The sequence below is a fragment of the Tiliqua scincoides genome, chromosome 9 (genome assembly GCF_035046505.1).
Source record: "Tiliqua scincoides isolate rTilSci1 chromosome 9, rTilSci1.hap2, whole genome shotgun sequence".
Taxonomy (NCBI): domain Eukaryota; kingdom Metazoa; phylum Chordata; class Lepidosauria; order Squamata; family Scincidae; genus Tiliqua; species Tiliqua scincoides.
In genome coordinates, this window is record NC_089829.1 from 4,922,822 (window position 1) to 4,946,204 (window position 23,383).

Genomic DNA, 23,383 nt, shown 5'->3' on the forward strand with positions numbered 1-23,383 from the left:
ACTTTTTATTATGTCTTCAAGTTTATTCCAGAAACTAAGAAATTGACCTTTCTGGAAATCAGGAGTCTCATGGCAGCCCACAAAACCAGGAAGGTTCTGGTCAGGAAGCCGACGGACACGTAGAAAACTTAGAAGTCATCTATATAATGTTGATAATTTGTAATAATAAAAGAGGTACAGATTCCAAAAATTGAAGAAGTTGTTTTTTAAAGAGCTCTTATAGTGCAATCCAATGCACATGTTTGTCAGACGTAAGCCCCACTCAATGTAATGAGGCTTACTCCCAAGTAAAAATGCACAAGATTGCAGCCTTATTGATTGTCCTTCAACTTGTCTTGGCTCTGTTTATTTTATGTATTTATTTAAAAGATTTTTATCCTGCCTTTCCTCTGCCGGAGCAGATACCAAAGGCGGCTTACAATTTATAGATTCAAAAATGTAGTAGTTGGCAACCTTCAGTCTCGAAAGATTATAGTATCACGCTCTGAATGGTGGTTCTGGAACAGCGTCTAATGTGGCTGAAAAGGCCGATTCGGGAGTGACAATCCCTTCCACACCGGGAGCAAGTGCAGTCTGTCCCTGGTCTGTCTCCCTGGCTATGGGCCTTCCTTCTTTGCCTCTTTGCTTCAGTCTGTTGGCCAAGTGTCTCTTCAAACTGGAAGAGGCCATGCTGCACAGCCTGCCTCCAAGTGGACCGCTCAGAGGCCAGGGTTTCCCACCTGTTGAAGTCCACTCCTAAGGCCTTCAGATCCCTCTTGCAGATGTCCTTGTATCGCAGCTGTGGTCTACCTGTAGGGTGCTTTCCTTGCACAAGTTCTCCATAGAGGAGATCCTTTGGGATCCGGCCATCATCCATTCTCACGACATGACCGAGCCAACGCAGGCGTCTCTGTTTCAGCAGTGCATGCACGCTGGGGATTCCAGCTCATTCCAGGACTGTGTTGTTTGGAACTTTGTCCTGCCAGGTGATGCCGAGAATGCGTCAGAGGCAGCGCATGTTGAAAGTGTTCAGTTTCCTCTACTGTTGTGAGCAAAGAGTCCATGACTCGCTGCAGAACAGAAGTGTACTCAGGATGCAAGCTCTGTAGACCTGGATCTTGCTATGTTCCGTCGGCTTCTTGTTGGACCAGACTCTCTTGTTGAGTCTAGAAAAGATTTAAAAATACCATTTATAAAAACATTGAATAAACTCAGACAACCCACTGAAGACAGACAGAAACAGGCTGGAGCCCCTGTTTTGCATGTGGAAAGTTTGATCTCTAGCATGTCCAGTTAGAGCTGTGAAAGACCCCTGACTTTTAAACCGTGGAACAATGTTGTTGGTCTCTTATGATGCTACTAAGTTAGATGGATCAAGGGTTTGACTCACTAGAAAGACTAAGGACATCATAATACAGGTGCAGTGCAGGCCAGATAGAGGCTTGCCGCAGGCCACATCTGACCCCCGGCCGGGGTTTGGAGACCCCTGCTTTAAACCACAAAATACTGTGCAAATGCTAAGTATCTTTATTAATTTGGAAGGTGACCACAAAAGAAGCAGGCCTCAGAGCATGTGAAGGGTGTATTTTCCTGGTTAATGTGTAGCTTCTGCTCACACTTGCAGACCTAGCATTCAAGCGGGTGTTTCAACCATCTTTGTTTAGGTGTCAACAACTGCAAAATCACTAATGTCTTGTATATGTGAAGGAGCCTACCTTAGTAGTAAGGTATTATTATCCCCATACTGCAGATGGGGAAGACTAATGGCCCAATCCTGATGAGTGCCGTATTCAACCCTCCTTTCCGGGCCTGATTGGTGCAGTCCAAGAGGACCCGTTGCTGCTGCGGACAGATCTGCTGGGGTTTCCCTGATCTGCTGGACAAATACTCTCTAACCCCAGGAGACCTCCAGCAGCCAAAAATCGCCGTGGGATACAGCATAGCCAACAGGTGCATGCCCCCCCCCCAACTGACACATGGAGCCAAGCCAGGAGCCAGGGGAACGCTCACTGGGCAAAGCAATGGTGGCCGAGGGAGCAGAGTTGGAATGGGAGCCCAAGTCTACCCGGCAGGTCAATCTGGGCTCCATGTCCAGACAGGAGCCCAAGACTATCTGCCCAGCAAACAACCACAGAGGCCATAAGCTAAAGTGGGAGTCCAGGTCTACCCAGCAGGTAGACCTGGGCTCTGTGTTCAGGTGGGAGCCCAGGTCTACCTACCCATTTGACCTGGGCTCTGGAGTTATAGGAGGGCTCATGGACCCCCCAACACAAACACTGGGTCTGCCCTTGCACAGGTACCACTGTATCACCACGCTGGGATTTACATTGGATTGGGCAGTAAAGCTGAGAGGCGGTGGCTTGACAAAGGTCATTTAGTGAGTTCATGGCAGGGTAATATTTGGAGCAGAGAAATCCTGATCTGCATTTGGGCCTCTCTGTTCACTCGCTGTGCTGTACCAGCTCTCTACACTAGTTCAGATTGAATCCTGGAGAAAGTCAAAGTTGCAAACCTGCCATGATTGACCTGGTGTCTCCATCAGCATTCATCACATGGTGACTGCTCAATAAGAGAGAGCCATATATGGCATTTTTATGGGATACCAATCTGGACTGCTATTTTCAATAAGGAAATGGAAAGAGTACTTTCAATTTTTCTTTATAAGATTTTTGGCTTACCCCATTGTGTCCCTTACACTGCACTTTGTTTAGAAGCAGGACAACAAAGACCTGAATGTACAGCTTGGTGTAGATTCAGTTTTTGGTTAAGTATTTGTTTCAATAGGTGGAATAACTCACTGATTCAGGATTTGCTTTCTGATTCTTGGACTCACTCTGGCTATATTCGCCTTTTTAGTAAGCTACGATCGATTGGTGTACTGGAGGACCTGGTGGGTAATGACTCTTTGATGAGGGACAGAAAGATAATAATTTCTAGACTGAAAGATATTGAATACCAGGAACTCCTTGCTGAGGCAAACAAAACCCACTCACCTTTACACTTTCAGATTTATCCCTCTTCTGGCCAGTGTTCTAGATTTTAATATATTTTAGATAATCCTTTATCTCGTCATGCTTTTATGCTTGCCAGATGTAATGTGTTCCCCTCCTGAGAACTGGATCTGAAATTTAATAAAACTACGCAACAGCAATTGACATGTTCCAGTGAGTTGGGATCCAGGGAGTCTCTGATCCACGTAGTGCTCCACTGCCCGCTTTACAAGGAGTCTAGATCTATGTATTTGGATCCGTTCTTTGTCAATCACTTTGACTGCCATGATGAATTGAAATTACAGATATTACTTACAAATGAGAAAATGGTAAAACCAATGGCAGACTTTTATATGAGTTACGTTTTAACTAAACGTAAGATGGAGGGAAATTTTATCTGAATCTACGCTTATTTTTGTCCTGATGACCTGCTTGAATGCAATCTTTGTGTAAGTTGCTCAGGCAGCTGCCAAGTTCTATGCCTAATAAAGGTTGTCTGTCTGCCTGACATAGTGACTGCTGAAAGCAATTCTGGAGATTTGAACTGGGCCTCCAAGAATTTCCAACACAACATCATGCTGAATATGCTGAACCATGCCAGAGTTGGCAAGCCTACAAGACAGTACTATAAAAACCCTAATATATAGCACTTCCATAGCAGTGCTGAACAGGCTTTGCAAACATCTTGCAGTCCTACCACCACCATAAGGTAGGTCAAGATGATTCCAGCGATGCAGATAGAAGGGGTGAGGCTTAGCAAGAGTGCTTGCTTAAGTGCCACATTCATGGCAGAGATGATCTTGTGGAAAGTGTCTAAGCCACTATTTATTTTTCACATTTTTACACCACCCTTCCTCCAAGGAGCTCAGGGCAGCATACACAGTCCCTCCTTTTGTCCTCACAACAACCCTGTGAGGTAGGTGAGACTGAAAGACAGTGACTGACCAAAGGTCAACTAGGAAGCCTCATGGCTAAGCAAGGAATTTGAACCTAGTTCTGCCAAGTGGTTCTGGTGCCCAACACCAGAACCACTACGCCATCCTGGCTGTCCCAATACTATATGGCTCTATTGTGCCTCAAGCCAACTTGCAACTGTTAACAGCTTTCCCTGGAACCTTCTGGAATCCTTCTCCTGATTGGTTCTCGCAAGGCCACTATCCTTTCGAGTCAATTATTTCAAGAAAAAATAAGGCAAGGTGAAGCTCTCCCTTACGAACCATTACATAAAGCTCTGGTCAGTCTGCCTATCCTTTGTCTGTTGGTCCCCAGCCACCTGGGTGGGAATGATGCCCTCTTTCATACAGGGGGTGGCTCCTGGAAGCATACTGCCCCATTAACCAGCTGCCAGGCTCTTTCGACCACTGCTGTTCAGCCAGCTGGTGGTATTTTGCAGCAAATGGCACTTGGCCACATTGATTCTTTGATATGTGTGTAAAGTGTTGCCTTGGCCATGGGGACCACATGGCCCTGTTCTGCCTGGCCTAGTCCCACAGAAGTGGGGGTGTGGCTGTAAGGCCTGGTCCCTCCCCTTGAAAAGGGGGCAGATTGGACAAGGAGGACCAGGAGGCAGCAGCAACAGCCAGACCTTCTCGCTCACTGCAGGAAGGGTTTTGTGGTGCGAGTTGGAGGAAGCAGGACTTGAAAAACAAAACACCCTTTGGTTTGTGCAGTCAGTACTTGGGGGGCACAGCAGCTCCTGAGCTGTCTCTGGCTTCTGCTGTCACTTCAACATGCAAAGGACATATCAGAGATTTTGAGCGATGCCCTCCCAGGAACGTTCAGTGCCACAAGCTTAGGTGATGTCTTAAAAACTGTTGGGACGTTCATGCAGGAGTCACATCTATCACTTGGTCATGCCAGTCAAACAGGACCCCCGTGTTGAGAGTCTGTGTACCCCCAGTCCAAGATGCTAAGAAGGCAGACAACACAAGTCAGCATTTTTGTGCTGTACATGGGAGCTTTCAAGAGGCATCTATCTGGCTGTTGTTGAAAACAGAATGGTCTGATCCAGCAAAATCATTCTTACACTGGTATCTGCAACTGCCATCCTGTGGCCCCAATCCTTTGTGTACTTACCTGGTTTTAAGTGCCACTAAACACAGTGGGTCTTACTTCTCAGTAAACATGCATAGGATTGCTGTGCATTTCTACAAGGGCTCCATGATTTCCACCCTGCCAGATGCCTTGCCGACTACTGAGAAGTAAGTATGGCAGCTCAAATGCACCGATTCTTCTCACCTAACTTTTCTCACCTAGGGCGTTGCCAGTCCTTACCTAGGTGGAAAGGTTGCCACATCTCTTTGGGTTGACTCTTAACCATGTTTAGATGCAAGGCAGAGTTAGTGACAGAAACAAACTCTGGTTTGCACTAACCAGGAACCAACTGTGGTTATCATTTGGATCAATGCATGTGGGTTGCACTAACCATGGTTAGGATTTAGATCAGTGCACATGGCATGCTAACCATGGTTAGCCCTAAAAAAAGGAAGGAAGGAGAAAATGTGCACATGAGACAGGAAGAGAAGGGGGGGGACTGTGTGAGCTTATGGGGCACTACCAATCTCTTAACCAAAGCTAGGAAAGCAGGCAGCATTACGTCTATACTAGTCCGTACCTTCTTCTTGCCATAGTGCTGTTTATGTCAATCTCCTGATATTCCCCCTCTTTTCTTCCCCATAAGTAGGCAGAACCCATGGAGCCCATGGAAATGTCAGAAGACTCAGAAAGAGGAGGAAAGTTAACACAGGCATCAAAGTCAAGATCGGAAGAAGAACAAGAAGAGCCACCCAAGAAACAGGTGAGTTTAGTGTGTTTGTCCATCCCAACAGATTTCTACTCATTGGTGTGCCAAAGTGAGCTGAGCTCTTTGCAGTGTAATTAGCAGCTACAGTATCTGATTTTTGAATAGACACAGGGCTTGAGGCAATTACTTATCTGATCTTTACATCACCCTCCAGGGACTCACCAAAAATCAGGTCATGACCCACCAATAGGTCCAAAGTCACAGTTTAGGAACCGCTGATGTAAGCTATATTAATGGGTACTAATTATGGATAGACCCTCCATCTGCTTCTGGGAAAGAGACAGGACCCAATCCTATTCCAATTTCCAGCACAGATGCAGCCTTATCAATGGGTAAACTCTGCATCCTGAGGTTGGAGGGTTGGTTGTGGAGACCTCCTCGAGATGAGGGACCATTTATTCCCTTACCTTGGGGCTGCATTGGTGCTGGAAAGTTCAATAGGATGGGGCCCAAAAGCCATGTTCCATAAATACACCAGAAATAAATAGGGTATGTGTTAATTATTACAAAGTTGTTACAAGGCCCAGGAAACAACAGGAAGTCACTGACCTGGCCAACCTCAGTGACCACCCCAGGTCCATTTCATCTAATTACATCCCTTTCAGAGGCTTCTGATCACCACAGCGTTTGTCGGCACTGCTTATATATGTTGACTTGAAAGCAAGTCCCACTATGGGTTGAACGGGGCTCACTCTAAGCCTTGGGGTTGTAAGTGTCCTGAGTGTATTTAATGTTAGTCTTTGACTGCTACGACAGTCTCCTGTTGTTTCGATTTGCACAAGAGCATATCGTCTTGTCTGCAACACAGAACCATTTCCATTGTTAAAAAAATGAGCCAACCCATGAAACCGTTGCCTACTGAGTCAGAATCTTGGTCCAAGTACTCAACACTAACTGGCAGCATCTCTCCAGGGTTTCAGAGAAGAGCCTTTCCCAGTTCCACCTGGTGATACCTCCAGGGATTGAACATGAGACTACTTGTGTGCAAAGCTACCATTCTATCCCTTGGCTGCGGCCCCTTCCTTTCACATTTAGCATTGATTACAACAAATGTAAGAGGAATGGACCCACATCTGTATTCTTCAGTCTACACACTACTTATCAGACATCTGAATGCCTACACTTTCCTTTATTCTATATATCAGTTGAGGTTTTGTTTTGGTTTTTTTTCCTCTCTTCTACATGCATTTAATAAACAATTAATTCAAAAAAGGATGCTCCTTTCCATAGAAGCCGACAGTGACGCTTATCCTGCTTGTCTTGATGACTGCCTTTGGGTCTTCTCTCCAATTTGGTTACCACCTCTGGGGCATCAACCACCCCTTTGCGGTAAGATGCAGGTGACTTCTTAGAGTAGGGGTTAAAGCAGAGGCTCTGGTGATTCCCCACTGACCAAAGATTTTTTATATTTCCAATACCTCTTCCTTATTTGGCCTTTGGGGAAGATGATGTGTATGTGCAACCTCCTGATTTGAGAAATGGGCTATGCCAGATGCAAGGGAGGGCACCAGGATGCAGGTCTCTTGTTATCTGGAGTGCTCCCTGGGACATTTGGTGGGCTGCTGTGAGATACAGGAAGCTGGACTAGATGGGCCTTTGGCCTGATCCAGTGGGGCTGTTCTTATGTTCTTATGTGGGAGACCCTTCTTTTTGGAAAGTTGGTTGGGGGTGCATTGTCTGCATGTGGGTGCCTTTGTTTTTGTACCTTCCCCTTGGCCTCTCAAAGTCAAATCTCTGAGGAAGATGGGGGGATACACATCTTGACTCTACTGTGAATGCATGTATCTGTGCGTGCATGCAACCATGGTGTGCTGGGTGTCCCTCTTTCCATATCTGCCTATCCAGATTGTAAACACTGCTGCACAGCATGTCACCACCCAGCAAGTTAAGCGGGGATGCAGTGGATTTTTGCTGAGGGCTCCCCTCACCCCCACTGTATGACATTGAATCCAGGAACTGCTTACTGGCTGTGCTCAGTTCTCTTAGGACCCAATCCTGAGCTCCCTCAGCACCAGTGCAGAGCCCTAGCGCTGGCACCGGGTGTCATAAATGTGCCCTAAAGCAAGTTTACAGCATTCAGGAAGTGGGGAGCACTGGCACTGGCCCTTTCCCAGTCAGGTACCAGGCCCAGTGTCAGCAGAAAGGAGGACATACTGCCAATGGGGATGCAGTTTTTGGGAGGTGGCGGAGGGCAGAAGGAGGGAGGGGCGAGGGAAGAATCCAGGGCAGGAAGGGGTGTGACCGACAGAATTCTGCTCCACCAGATCCTGAAATCCATATTGGGCCAGAAGGCCCAACGCAGTCTCTCAAAGACCACGTCGGCAAAATCGCTGGTGCAGGCTTGAGAAGCCCCATTGCGGGGCTTGGGGCTTTCCCCAGAGGAAGGGGACAAAAATCCCCTTCCTCCTAGGAGACCTCTGGCTGCCTGCTGGATACTTTGGTGCCACTGCTCCAGCAGGTGCCTAGAAGGTCAGGATTGGACTGCCCGTTGGAACCTAGATTGAGGTTCTCAGGCTACCAAACGTAGGCAGTGGGGATGTTGATGCCACCAGTTGACGCTCAGGGAGTGTTGACACTGGAGATTGCATCTGAGCTGCGGCCACTGTCGGATCCTGCTCTTCCTCTTTGGAAGTCTCATTGGGTCAGGGGACAGAGCACCGACAGGTCCCCGTTAGTACATGTAATTTTTGTGGCTTGGCGTTTCCCTTGTTCTGTTTTTGCACAGCTGTTAGTATCTTGCACAATTTTATTAGTTGCACGGTTCTGATTCTTGTGCTGTTGTCACTTTGGGCACCTTAAGTGTAAGGAGAATGGGGGGGGGGGATTCAAATGCTTTAAAATAAACATATAAAAATGCATTTTTACGCCTAAAAAAGGAAAAAAGGGAGCAACACAGACATGCATTGTGCGACCAGGACTGGCTCCCTGTGAAGATGTATGCTCAGCCATGCTCACTGGTGGAGAGGTTCTAATGCAACTATGATGTGCTTCTTTCCTAGCTCAGTAGCGAATTTTTCAATAAAAGCTTCCGACACATGACCCATTTCACTGACCAACAGAAGAGATTCAGGAAAGCTCTCCTAGTATCTTTCTTTTCCCTTGGAGGCCTCGTTGGATCCCTTTTGGTTGGAATCCTGACGGATAAATGTGGCAGGTATATAGGGATGACTCTGTGATTGATGAATGACCTCTCCTAGGGTGTAACCATATGGAGGGGATGGACAGACAGGAAGAGTGGCGGCCACCAACCCAGGGCTCCCTGATAACATTAGTAAAATGAATATGTGGAATTGTTGCCTCTAAGCAGTTCCCCTTTCCCTGCCTGCAGGATTTCAAAACTAGTGTAGCATAGTGGCTAACAGAGGCCAAGCAGGAAATTTGACTTCAAGGTTGAATCTCACCCCTACCACGGACTCACTAGGTTCGCAGCTTGGGGGTCCTCCTGGACTCGCAGCTGCTCCTGGATTCCCAGGTGGCGGCTGTGACTAGGGGGGCCTTCGCTCACCTTCGGCTGGTGCGCCAGCTGCAGCCATACTTGGATCGTGCAGACCTGGCCACGGTGATCCATGCCACAGTGACATCGAGGTTAGATTATTGTAACGCGCTCTATGTGGGGCTGCCCCTGAAGACGGTTCGGAAACTGCAATTAGTGCAGAATGCGGCAGCCCGTGTGGTCACTGGAGCTAGGCGGTTTGACTCTGTCAGCCCGCTTCTCCGGGGGCTACATTGGCTGCCCGTTCGTTTCTGGGCCCAATTCAAGGTGCTGGTTTTGACCTTTAAAGCCCTATACTGCTCTGGGCCAGAATATCTTAGAGACCCGTACAATCCGGCTCGCCCTCTCAGGTCATCAGAGAAGGCCTTTTTGCAAGTGCCGCCACCCAAGGAGGTCCGGGGGGCGGCTGCAAGAAATAGGGCCTTCTCGGTAGTGGCACCAACATTATGGAACTCCCTTCCCCTTGACTTGAGAATGGCTCCCTCTCTTGAGAGTTTCCGGCAAGGCCTGAAGACACTGCTGTTTACACAAGCCTTCTGATTTTTTGGCCTTTTTAACATTTTTTACACATTTTGTAGTTTTTACAGGCCTGATTCCTCTGTGACTTGCTCTTTTGCACTCTTTTTATTCTGTCTTTTAATCTGACTACTGTTTTTATGGTCTCTGTTAATGTGTTTTTAATGTTTTTATCTGCTATTTGTCTTAATTTATGTTTTTAAATGTGTTTTTTACATGTTGTTAGCCGCCCTGGGTCCCTTTAGGGAGAAGGGCGGGATATAAATAAAGTTTATTATTATTAGGTGGTCTTGGGTGATCTGCTCATTGTTAGCCTCAGTCTTTCCCATCTACAATATTCAGATAAATTGTAGACAGTAGCTTCCAAGGCTGTTGTAGATATTCCACCAAGATAATCCATGTAAAGTACTTTGCACACTGAGAGAGAGAGAGAGAGAGAGAGAGAGAGAGAGAGAGAGAGAGAGAGAGAGAGAGAGAGTTACACAAGTGCTAAGTATTTATGGATCTATATTACTACGTAAACTGCTTTGTGAACTACTTTTTGTTGAAAAGCTGTATACAAATACACTTACAACTCAATCAAACCCCGGGCCAGCACCAGTCTCCCACAAACTTCCCAGGAGACGGCTGTCACAAAAGTGCTGTAAGGCGCTTTATGGTGGCCCGAAGGAGGGGGGCACCAGTATAGAGGCAGAGAGAGGCGGGGAGAAGGCAATGATGGTGGCAGAAACTGTCGCCAGATCCTATTCACCATCCTGGGCCTGAAAGCCCTCCATGAGGCTACTTTGATCTGCACCAGTGATTGAGCTGGTTCAGATCTGAGAAGACCGTTCAAAGTTGTCAGGGTTTATGGTAAAGGAGGTAAAGGAACAAATGTTCCCAGCTGCCTCCTTGGCACCTGGGATGCAGCGGCGATTGTTTCTGCACTGCTGTACTGTGGCATAGGTACAATCCCATTAGGATTGGGCTGTAAATAATAAGATTTGGGTCAACACTATGATGTCACATCACTTGTGTCTATACGGGGAACATCTCAGCCACCTTTTTTTCTAGAACATTTAGTTAGGCCCTTTGAATCCAAGAACCGGAAAAAGATTCCTCTTTACCAGCGAATGGAACTTTTTAAAGAGCTTGTCCTTCCACCACTAGATAATATTGCCCAATTTGGCGGCAATCAGTCCTGTCTCTAGGGCACTATCTAAGGGCAGTCTCCAGCTCCAGTGTGCCACTCGGGAAAGGACCATAGCTTAGTGGCAGAACTCGGGCGTTTCAAGCAGAAGATGGCAGGTTCAGTCTCCGGTTAGAAGGACCTTGCACAGCAAGGCTGCAAAAGCAAATCTCTAGACCTCATGAACATAAGAACATAAGAACATAAGAACAGCCCCACTGGATCAGGCCATAGGCCCATCTAGTCCAGCTTCCTGTATCTCACAGCGGCCCACCAAATGCCCCAGGGAGCACACCAGATAACAAGAGACCTCATCCTGGTGCTCTCCCCTACATCTGGCATTCTGACTTAACCCATTCCTAAAATCAGGAGGTTGCGCATACACATCATGGCTTGTACCCCATAATGGATTTTTCTTCCAGAAACTCGTCCAATCCCCTTTTAAAGGCGTCTAGGCTAGACGCCAGCACCACATCCTGTGGCAAGGAGTTCCACAGACCGACCACGCGCTGAGTAAAGAAATATTTTCTTTTGTCTGTCCTAACCCGCCCAACACTCAATTTTAGTGGATGTCCCCTGGTTCTGGTATTATGTGAGAGTGTAAAGAGCATCTCCCTATCCACTCTGTCCATCCCCTGCATAATTTTGTATGTCTCAATCATGTCCCCCCTCAAGCGTCTCTTTTCTAGGCTGAAGAGGCCCAAACGCCGTAGCCTTTCCTCATAAGGAAGGTGCCCCAGCCCCGTAATCATCTTAGTCGCTCTCTTTTGCACCTTTTCCATTTCCACTATGTCTTTTTTGAGATGAAAATACGTCAGCAATGCCCTGCCGAAACCTCAGAAACCAACTGAGATGGCTTACAGGGTATAAGGCTTGCAGTGGGGGTGGTGGTGGGGTGGAGTTTCAGCAGCTCCTTGTCTCTTCTTATAACTCACAAGATCAGATTAGGCATGGAAAGATCAAGACCCTTCCAATTCCTTCGTTCCTCCCCCAACCCAATCCTCCCGCCACGGCCAGCCCACCCACAAAGCTGACTGAGGTGGTCACCTCAGGTAACAAATTGGCAAAAGGCTCCCACGTCTGTCTGCCCACTTCACTGCTCCTCCTTCCACTCCCTGGATTGGAAAAGGAAGCGAGGGAAGGAGCAGAAGAGGAAGCGTGGGGGACAGAAAAGTGGTGGGCTAGAGTGTCTCTCTCTCCTCTCCTCTCCACTGCTCTGTCACCCCTCTTCCTTTTCCAAACCAGGGAGTAAGAAGAGTAGAGGCTGGCCCTTCATCGTGAATGGGGGAGGAGGCGGGGCCAGCCCTGCTCCTTTTATGCTACCACATGTCCTTTAACGTCTTCTCCCCTGCTCCATTTCATTGTCTTTTCAGGAAAGGAGCCCTGGTGGTAAATAACTTGCTATCCTTAATCTCTGCTATCATCATGAGTTCCACTAACTATATGATGGGGACCTTCTACTATTACCATTTCTCCCTCTTGTCACGTGGGATCACTGGAATATGCTCAGGTAGTCGCCATCTTGAATTCACTGGTCTACTTTTTAAAAAACAGTGTGCGTGTGCTGGGGCTGAAATATGCCTGAATGTGTTTGGCCTCATTTCTGGTGCAGGTAAACACTCCCCTCATTCACCACATCGGGCAAGGACACAGGAAAAGAGAACTGCCATGTGTGCTTGCGCATAGGAGAGCCTTGACCACAACTCTGTTTTGAAAGTTTTACCACTACAGAAAAGACCATTTGTTCTCTTCAACCAAACAGTGGCTTGCCTCTTGGCAGACAGAGCTGCTGCAGCCAGTGTACCAAGGAAAGCATGAGCAAAGAGCATGCGTCTCTCAAGGCATGCACAGTCCACCGCTTCGTATCAGGGCCAGGTTCTGGAACCCTGATGAAGAGGAAGCATTCCAGGGATGTGAGTGGGAGAGTGTGTAGAGTTGGATCTTGCAACTCAGTGGAAAACGTATTATTATAAAAACCATAAAAACGGCAAGGGAAAAAGATGCTCTGACTTGGTGTGCAGAAGTAAGATCACTGTGCTGACCTTTTGATTTATAGGACATCCTAGCACCAGGGCTCAGGGTAGGGAATGGTATATGCTAATTATTTTCAACCTCTCTCTGGCTACAACAACAACCAATCCAGAGTTCTGGCTCTGGTGAGTCATCAGAGAAAGGGACTCACAAGGCTTTTCTGTGTGACCTCAGAGGAACCAAGTTCCATCAGCATCGCCACATCCCAGCACAACCCACCAGTGAGCACAGATGTTAGAACAGCACCCTGTCGAGCTAAACAGAGAATATCTGGGGGGGGGGGTGACCTATCACTGGACCCATGAAAATGTTGATATGTTTCTGCACATGCCACATACTTATTGTGAACTATCACTTGATTTACCATCTAACCAGGCATATTCTCCATCGCTGTCCCTATGTACCTCGGAGAGATAGCTCCCCAAAGACTGAGGGGAGCCATCATCATGGTGGCTCAGCTCTTTGTCGCCTTTGGTGTCTTAGTGGCTCAAATTCTCGGCCGTCCTGAGATCCTGGGAACCCAAAAAGGTAAATGGGAGAAGAGCATCTTTTGGCCTGCAGCAAACCAGATCTGTCATCACAGTTCATAACTTTATCTTCTCGTACAGGTTGGCCGCTCTATCTGAGCTTCACTGGGATCCTGGCGATATTTCAGCTCTTTCTACTGCCCTCTTTTCCTGAAAGTCCTAGGTATTTACTGATTCGGAAGGGGAAAGAAGAGAAAGCCAGACAAGGTACAATCAGTAGTCCTGGAAAGGCCCCAGTATATACAGCATCCTATGTTGCTGTGATAATTCTTCAGGTTGTCATCTCCCAACACAACCTGGTGTGGCAAACATCACAGGCCTGTCTCATGTGATCTCCTAACATTATTGATCATATATATATATATGTATGTATGTATGTATGTATGTATGTATGTATGTATGTATGTATGTATGTATGCAAACAAGTGTACAACACAGATATATACAATAATGCAACAGCAACACAATCCAATAAAAGTACAAAAACAAACAACCAACAGGAGACAGAATATAAATTCAGCCAAAATGCTCAGCAGGCCAATACCTGCCCAGACGAGAAGGTTTTTGCCCAGCAGTTAAAAGCAGTTCAGTGATGGGGTCTGACGTTCCAGTGGGAGAGAATTTCATAGCCTGGTTTCATGTCTGCAGGCACAGATCAGTTCAGAAAAGAGGTGGACAGCTCAGAGGATGAAGCAGATTGGGATGGGAATTCCTTCGCCACAGACCCTGGACTCCGTCAACCCACCTGAACCCTCTGCACAAGGGGAACACCAGGTGCCGGACCCAATATCCTGAGCAGAAAACATTGCTCTGCCTTTTTTCTGAATTTGAGGACCCCTAAAAGGATCCTCCAATGGCACTAACATCCCCAGGAACCAGCATAGCCAATGCCCACAAAATTGGACAAGGACTCTTTAAGGCACAAGAAAGTTTTCCTGTGGTGCGGGGCAAAGCAAACTACCCTAATTAGCATAGCTGCATATATACCTCTGCAGTGAGCTCCAGACTGGAGCATCATTGGAACCTGCTTAGATTATAGTATCCATCTTGATCTCTTGGGATAAGAATCGGCCCTCAGTTTGGCTGTACTTGTCATAAGAGGCGACTTAACAGCCACTGGGTAGATGGGACTCGTCAGCCTGGGAAGGCAGCTCAACTGAGAGAAGGAAAACTCTGATCCCAAACCTCCACTGCCTTGTGGCTACATCCAGTTATGGAAAAGGCTTCAGGAGTCAACCTCGAGGCAAAATCCGGAGCCGGAGTCCCTGAGGCAGTTCGTGGCTGAACACAGTCACGTTCTGGCAACTCCTGCGACGCCGCTGGAACCAACCGTATTGGCCTCTGCCTTTCCATTGGACCATTTCAGTGACGTGGAGAGGGGGGATTTGCTGCATGGGTAGCAGCCTATCCTCCATACCTTCTTTACCCAGGCTTCGCGCACAGGAGAGGACACTGTTCCAGAACCACCATTCAGAGCGTGACACCATAGTCTTCCAAGACTGAAGGATGCCAACAACATATATACCTCTGCAGTGAGCTCCAGATTGGAGCATCATTGGAACCTGCTTAGATTATAGTATCCATCTTGATCTCTTGTCTTCCCTCAGAGCTATTCAAGAGGCCAAACCCCCTATTTCTCCTGCTACTTTCTCCTAAGCTCAATCGCCCTTCAGTTATCCAAGGTGGGAATCCCTGCTGGAACTCCCATTTGGACCACTGCGCTAGCTACATCATCACCTAGCTACATTATGGCCCCTAATCATGCCTGGAACAAGAGATCAAGGTGCCACCACTCAATAGACTCTGTCTCGAGTCACTGTCAATCTTACCTCTGAGAAGAATGCCACCAAAGCCGGAACCCACTGAAAGTTCTCAGTCTTTGCAGGTTCATATGGATGAGACAGCCCTTAAGATACTGGGTCTCAAACCAACTCGGCGGGTTTTAAATATGACACAGCGCCTTGAATTGTGCCCAAAAACGAACTAGAAGCCAGTGCCGAAGGTAGGTCGAGGGAGTCAGTCACTTGCTATAATGAACTTTCAAAAACAGCCTCAAGTATGGCCAAAGTATAAGTGACAGTGGCCAGTTCAGCTGTGTCTAAGGAGTGTAGCTCACACGTGGGATTCTTGGTCACAGTTACCACAAGAGCATCCAGGAGCAAAGCCAGATCCAGAAGTAGCCACCACAAAACATGCTTGATCTTTCAGGGGGAGTACGACCACATCCAGAACAAGCGTTTCACTGACTCCTGCATTGGGTCCCGTACTGACAAAGAGCACTTCTGTCTTGTCCAGTTTTCATTTTGCATATGTGGTGTTGTGTGTGCGTGTACATATGTTCGTTTAATGTATAATGCACACGTAAATGTGCATTTATAGACCATCCATTTGGAGCCAGTTACACTTCTCAGATCAGGCCCTGCATCATGTTCCAGCAGTGGGGAACATGAGAACTGAGCTGCAAGAAGCTGGGCTTCTACAGTGATGCCCTCAAGGATGAGGAAAGATCTTCCATTTGAGGTCACAGCTGATATTTTTAACCCCTTTCCTTGGTTGGCAACTTTCAGTCTCGAAAGACTATGGTATAAGCCTACAGCACCTGGTATTCCCAAGTGGTCTCCCCTCCAAGTACTAACCAGGCCTGACCCTGCTTAGCTTCCGAGATCATTGTATAAGCCTATAGCGCCTGGTATTCCCAGGCGGTCTCCCATCCAAGTACTAACCAGGCCTGACCCTGCTTAGCTTCTGAGATCAGACAAGATCAGGCATGTGCAGGGTAACAGTTGCTACCTCTTGCCTCTTAGCAATTATGTATTTCTCCTAGAGCAAGGTCTGTCTGGTTAGGAGTCCTGTTTTTATTAACCTTCCACCTCTGGTGGACATGCTGAAGGGGCCCTGCACAAGGACCACCCAAATCCTGGAGCTGCTGGCTCCACTGGCTTGCCATTCAGGTTGGAGGTTTGGTACCTGAAAGATTCCCCCATGAGCCTGCACTCCCTTCATGCATTCAGCCCCTCTCTTCCTCTCCTCCAATCCAGCCTTAAAAATGCTAAGAGGCCAAGATGATGTGGAGGATGAGATTGAAGAGCTCCAGGAGGAAGACATAGCTGAGATGCCGGAGAAAGACATAACAGTTTTTAATCTCCTGTGCTTCCGAGACCTGCGGTGGCAGCTCCTGAGTGTCATCATCTTGATGGTTGGGAGAGAGCTCTCAGGCATCAATGCTGTAAGTCCCAAGAGGTTTGGGGAGATCATGTGATGAAAGACACCGGCACTGGGGTTTGTGTTAATCAAGATTGAGAGATTGTGAAAAGATCGTTGCTATTTCAATTTGCCAACTCTTTCCTAAAGCAGCAGATCTCAAACTTTTCGGCCTCCAGAGCCGTTTACTCTCCTAAACAGATTCTTGGGGAGCCCCACTAGCGCATGCGCTAAGTCTTGGAGAGCCCCAAAGTGCTGGCACATGCACAGAGTGGCACTGAGCAGATGGCAGCCACTTATGGTGTGCTTGTGGAGCCCCTGAAGGCATCCCAGGGCTCCCACAAGAACACTTTGAGTTACTCTGGTCTAGAGCATTCTAGAGTGTTTTCAGGGGCTTATCTCTACTGGTGGTCTTGGGACATCCCTAAGTCACTGTATGTCTCTAGGAAGGGCCAACTTCTGTGCTCTTGGGGGAAGATTCTGTTCTCAAGATACTTGTTCAGAAGTCAGAATCACAGGCAACCTGTCCATTGACCCACCCATGGAAAATGGGTAGTCGATAGCAAAGCTTTGGTACAGGGTTCTTAACCCACCAAAAAGTCTGCGTCTCCACGAGCTCCTTCCACGCAGCTAAGAGACTTTGGTTGCTGTGTCCAATTTCAGGCATACTATTATGCAGAACTATTGTTCGTAAATGCAGCAGGGATAACAGTGGAAAAGGTTCGGTACGTCAGCATGGGGTCTACTACTGTTGTCATCATCACTCTCCTGATAACGGTAAGCCTCTCCTGCCTCGCCTCATCGTCAAGCCACTCCTAGTTTTGCTATCAATGTTTATGTGAGTTGCATGCCAGTGGAGCTAACAGAATCCTGGCAACAGTAGCTTGAAGAGGGATCTTTCATTAGAGAGTACAGCACAATCCTATCTTGCGCCAGAACAGGCAGGCCAGGAGGCCTGCACTGTATCCAGCACAAGATAGGGGCCCAAAGTGGCTCAGCCGGAGGCAAGGGGAAACTCTTCCCCTTACCCCCAGGTAAGCCACCATAGCCCCTATGAGTCTCCTTGGACTTGTGCCACCTCCTGAGGTGGCATAAGTCCGAGGAGAGCAGAGCAGCTTGCAGCCACTCCGCACTGCTCAGGAACAGGGGTTAGGATCCGGCATATCTGCCACATCCTGGCCCTACCTCTGGCTCCCTGCCTGCCTACCCCCAGGACTGCCCTCTGCCTGCCCACCCCCCACCCTGGAATGCCTCCCTCCTGCTTCCTCCCTGCCCACCCCAGACCCTTGCGTCGGCCAAGCTCAGCTGACACAAGCCTCCCTGCTCAAGTTGGCGCAGAGGCTAGATTCAGTCTCCGCAGGCTGGCACGCATCCCTGCCCAGCTGTCTCTAGAGGAGGCGCAAACGGGGACCTGCACTGGCCCAAGGCGCACTTAGATTGCGCCTATAGTTACACACACACACAGTCACAGCCATGGTGAACGCCCAATTTGACCACTGCTTCCTACAGCATCAGTGGAACTGTATCTATGGGCAGCTGTTTTTCTGTATTGGAGGGAACAGTTGTGTCAGAAGTGACCTCAGCAATGGAACTGTAATTCTGGTCCAACTCTATGGGAAGCCCTAACTCTTCTCCCCCATGCGCAGTACCACCCATTTCTACAATTTTCTGGGGAACAGCGATGACAAACCAGTTCAGTGGGAGGTGCAGGAACACCCTCCACGTCTGCTTCAGTTCCCTGACATTTAAGGGCTTTGACTCCTGACAGTGGCAAGAGTCCCACCAACTGAACCAACAATCCATTTGGGTCTGTGCAGTTCACAAAGGGACTTGTCACCAAGGAAGGGTATGTACCCCTCCTATGCCCATGTGAGTTCAATTCATTCATAAGAAGTGCCCACAAACTGGCCCGTACCACGTAAGAGCCACACTTTCTTTTGTGTACATTTTTCTTCTGCCCGTTTCCAATGAGCTCCAGGCAGCTGGCAGAAGAAAATGGCTCTCCTGCCCACAGCGATGGATCCAACATCAGCCAATGAGCTACAGCTGAGCACGGATTGGATCAAAACCTAAATCCAATATTCCGGCAGAGCATCCTTCACAAATCCTCTCTCCCCTTGCCCCCTTCTTTGGCTATATTCTCCAGATTTTCATCATTGAAACTGTGGGGCGGAGGACTCTGCTTCTCACGGGCTTTGCCATCTGCAGCATCACCTGCATTCTGCTGACCATGAGTCTGGAACTTCAGGTTTGTAAGCTGTCAAGTGCCGGTAGAGTTCAGAGTTGAACATCATAAGAACATAAGAACAGCCCCACTGGATCAGGCCATAGGTCCATCTAGTCCAGCTTCCTGTATCTCACAGCGGCCCACCAAATGCCCCAGGAAGCACACCAGATAACAAAAGACCTGCAAGGCCTCCTGGGAATTGTAGTTAAGAACATAAGAACAGCCCCACTGGATCAGGCCATAGGCCCATCTAGTCCAGCTTCCTGGATCTCACAGCGGCCCACCAAATGCCCCAGGGAGCACACCAGATAACAAGAGACCTGCAAGGCCTCCTGGGAATTGTAGTTAAGAACATAAGAACAGCCCCACTGGATCAGGCCATAGGTCCATCTAGTCCAGCTTCCTGGATCTCACAGCGGCCCAGCAAATGCCCCAGGGAGCACACCAGATAACAAGAGACCTGCAAGGCCTCCTGGGAATTGTAGTTAAGAACATAAGAACAGCCCCACTGGATCAGGCCATAGGTCCATCTAGTCCAGCTTCCTGGATCTCACAGCGGCCCACCAAATGCCCCAGGGAGCACACCAGATAAAAAGAGACCTGCAAGGCCTCCTGGGAATTGTAGTTAAGAACATAAGAACAGCCCCACTGGATCAGGCCATAGGCCCATCTAGTCCAGCTTCCTGGATCTCACAGCGGCCCACCAAATGCCCCAGGGAGCACACCAGATAACAAGAGACCTGCAAGGCTTCCTGGGAATTGTAGTTAAGAACATAAGAACAGGCCCACTGGACCAGGCCAGAGGCCCATCTAGTCCAGCTTCCTGTATCTCACAGCGGCACACCAAATGCCCCAGGGAGCACACCAGATAACAAGAGACCTGCATCCTGGTGCCCTCCCTTGCATCTGACAAAGCCCATTTCTAAAATCAGGAGGTTGCACATACACATCATGGCTTGTAACCCGTAATGGATTTTTCCTCCAGAAACTTGTCCAATCCCCTTTTAAAGGCGTCCAGGCCAGATGCTGTCACCACATCCTGTGGCAAGGAGTTCCACAGACCAACCACACGCTGAGTAAAGAAATATTTTATTTTGTCTGTCCTAACTCTCCCAACACTCAATTTGAGTGGATGTCCCCTGGCTCTGGTGTTATGTGAGAGTGTAAAGAGCATCTCTCTATCCTTTCCAAGAATAATTTCCCATGCATAATCCTACAATGGGCTAACTGTTGGCTCCCTCTCTTTCCTCCCCGAGATGTGTACAGATTAGCGTTTGCCGGGAAACTGTTGGTAGACTTAACAGACCAGTTACACCAGGGGTGTCAAACTCATTTCATACGGAGGGCCACATAGCATTTATGATGCCTGTTGAGGGCCGGAAATGATGTCATTAGGCAAGAAGTGATGTCATTAAACAGGTCATAACCAAAAACAAACACTTTTTTCTCACTTAGCAACTCATAAGCTGCAAATAACAAAAGAGAAAACATACAAATCTTGATCATATTTCAAGATATGGGAGAGCTCAATTTTCATGTGGGCGGCCCTTTCAACAGTAACTACTCAGCAGCTGAAAGCCTGAGGGCTGTATAAAAAGCTTCCACAGGCTGCATTCGGCCCCCGGGCCTTATGTTTGACACCCCTGAGTTACACAGACCATGGCTACCTTGGGCTTTTTGTTTCGGAAGGGAAAGGCAGGACACACGTGTTTTGAAATGAATTGAATGAATGAATGACTTTAAAAGGCATGTTTTCAAACAGTGATATTTTGAAAAGCAGAATCTTGGCAGGAAAACACGTGAAGGCCAGTTACTTTGGAATTTGGAAAGCACTTGCATTTTGCGTGACGCAGGAATTTGAGCGGGGAGCTGATTGGGCGGCCGCACGCATTCCCACGGGCAGAGATTTCCTGCAAAGCTGACATTGCCGCCACATAGCCCTTGATATTTTGTAGCATCTGTTGCTTTCTATGGGCCAGAAATGCAGTGTAATAAAGGATGCCAGTTGCCAAGAAGAGACGTTCCTTAAGAAAAGGAGCCTCTGGCAATCTCATCATCTTTCCCCAACAGGCCACCCTCCCATGGATGTCTTACATCAGCCTGATTCTGATCCTCATCTTCCTCACTGGACACGTCATGGGGCCAAGTAAGCATGCGGATGGTGTACCTGGCTCCTCGGAGGAAAAGGCAAGCAACAAATGAGATGAACCAATGCAAAAAGACACTCAGCGCCTCGATCTTCTTTTCTCCACCTAGGTCCGATTCCCGACGTGATTGTCACCGAACTCTTCTTTCAGTCAACGAGGTCTTCAGCCTTTGTGGTTGGGGGATTTGTGGAGTGGCTTTGCAGCTTCTGTACCGGGTTCGCATTTGTTTACATAAAGGTGAGATGATTCTGCTGCTTTTGCGAGGGAATGGGTTGTCTGAGATACTAACAGCCCAGTCTTAACTAATAATAGTACCAGCAGAATGCTTGTTCTACCAGCACAGGCTGCTGCAAAGCAATCTTAAATCACAAGCAGTTGGCAAGAGCAGGATGTTGGGAGGCTGTCTAGGCAGGTAAGCCTGGTGCAAGGGGTGGAAAGGGTGGGTGGTGGAACAGGGAGGAGATGGGGCAGAGGGGGGTGGACAGGGCCCAAGAAGTGGATAGGTTTGGGAGGCACCAGCCAAATCCAAACCCACTTCTTGGGCCTGATCCACCTACATGGGTCAACATGAATTTGTGCCAGCAGGTCTGAATTGACCCAAAGCAGCTGTTGGGGCTTACCCCAGGGCAAGGGGACAAATGCTCCTTACCGTAAGAAGAACTTCAACAGACAAAACTCCCCTGCAGGGTGCAGTGGAGGCCACAGCAGCACCATTGCATCATCACATGGGGGTCTAGGTGGTTTTGGGCTGTAAATCAAGCCCAAGCCCTGGCCCACCCGCCCCCCAAAAGGAGGTGTGTGTGTCTTTAGGCTGACCAAATCATTATTGTTTGCTGCCTGAAATATTCAGATGGTGTTACTGCTTTTAAACTGAACAATAGGGCACGCCAGATATGTGCATCCTTCACATGTGGCGGAGTGGCCCTGACTGGAGCTCTAATTCCCCGTTGCCCACAGAACGTTCTGCCTCATCTTAAGTAAGTTACTCTCTTCCAGCTTCACTTGCTGTCAGGGGATCTGGGGCTTTAGCTAGGAGCCTTGCAGTCCAAGACTGGGAGTTACTGTCAACTGTGCGCGTTCAGGGATCAGAGCCTTTTTCAGACATAGGGTATTAATGCAACATCTGCCACTACAACTAGCGGGCAGTATGAAGCCTGCTTGGTTCATGATGAACCAAGTCCGGTCGCCTTCTTTTGCCTGGTCAGCAAAGCAAGATCACTCGCACACTGGACACCTCCAAGGTCCAACTCAAACCTCGCCTTCAGTCATGAGATAACAGGAAGATACACTGTGAGATACAGGAAGCTGGGCTAGATGGGCTTTTGGCCTGATCCAACAGGGCTCGTCTTATGTATTTATCTACAGAAATATTTGATTGAAATGTACCACCCCCAGTTTAGTTTCACAGCATTACGTGTCCCTTTTCTCCAAGCGGTGGAATGTTGCAGAGGCTGCAGCACAGCTGGGGTTCCGGGAAGGGAAGTCACAGATTAACCGAGAGCTGCTCCAAGACTTCCTGGCATCTGCGTCAGAGCCCCAAAAGCTGGCCCTCCCCTGATGATGCAGCAGCTTCTCCTCCCCCCACTTCCCAACACTTTAGCCCCCCCCCCACACTCTCCTCCACCTTTTGCTCTGTCCCCCACTCTTGCACTTTTGTTCCAGTCCCCTGTTCCTTTTACAAGCTTGGGAGTGGGAGAAGCAAGCAAAGGTGGGCACTTCCTATCAGTCTGCTGCCTGAGACAGTTGCCTGAGACCTCGGACAGCCTTGTGGGTGGGCAAGCCTTGCTTTCACCTTCTTGTGTCCATTCAGGCAATCCAGCTATAAACTGCCTCTGGGTATGACTCCAGTGCCACTCTCATGCACAGCATCCCATCCTAAGCTCACAACAAGAGACCACCTGCTGCAGCCAGACCTGATATGGACTTTCCAGGGCGTTCATGAGGGTGGTCAATGTTTCCATTGTTCATGAAAAGCAATACCCTGGAATAAATGAAAAAGCCTCTTTGTCCTGCTCATGTCCATCTCTTTCGCTTTCCCTCTTTGTTTTTCCTCCTTAGGAAAAGATTGGAGCCTACTGCTTCTTTGTGTACTGGCCTTTCTGCGTAGCCAACTTTATTTATGTCTTCAAGATCATCCCGGAAACCACAAACAGGAGCTTCCTGGACATCCGGAGGATCATGACCATCCATGTGCTCAAAATCGTGATGCGCAAGTCAAAGGGAAGCAGAAAGAAGTTCAGTCGACGGGCCACACAGCGTTCTATTCGAAGAAGCAAGCGGAGAGAGACCTTGTTTCCCTAA

General features: G+C 48.3%; 1 protein-coding gene across 1 annotated transcript; it reads left to right on the forward strand.

Annotated features, from left to right (window-relative positions):
- Positions 1-1,955: 1,955 nt before the first annotated feature.
- LOC136660253 (solute carrier family 2, facilitated glucose transporter member 5-like) lies at positions 1,956-23,383 on the forward strand. The gene is made up of 12 exons (XM_066637378.1): positions 1,956-2,153; positions 5,653-5,766; positions 8,772-8,926; positions 12,323-12,459; positions 13,356-13,508; positions 13,589-13,714; positions 16,546-16,733; positions 17,372-17,485; positions 18,855-18,956; positions 21,006-21,081; positions 21,192-21,319; positions 23,141-23,383. Exons 1-12 carry the CDS (start codon positions 1,956-1,958, stop codon positions 23,381-23,383), a joined length of 1,734 nt encoding a protein of 577 aa, XP_066493475.1.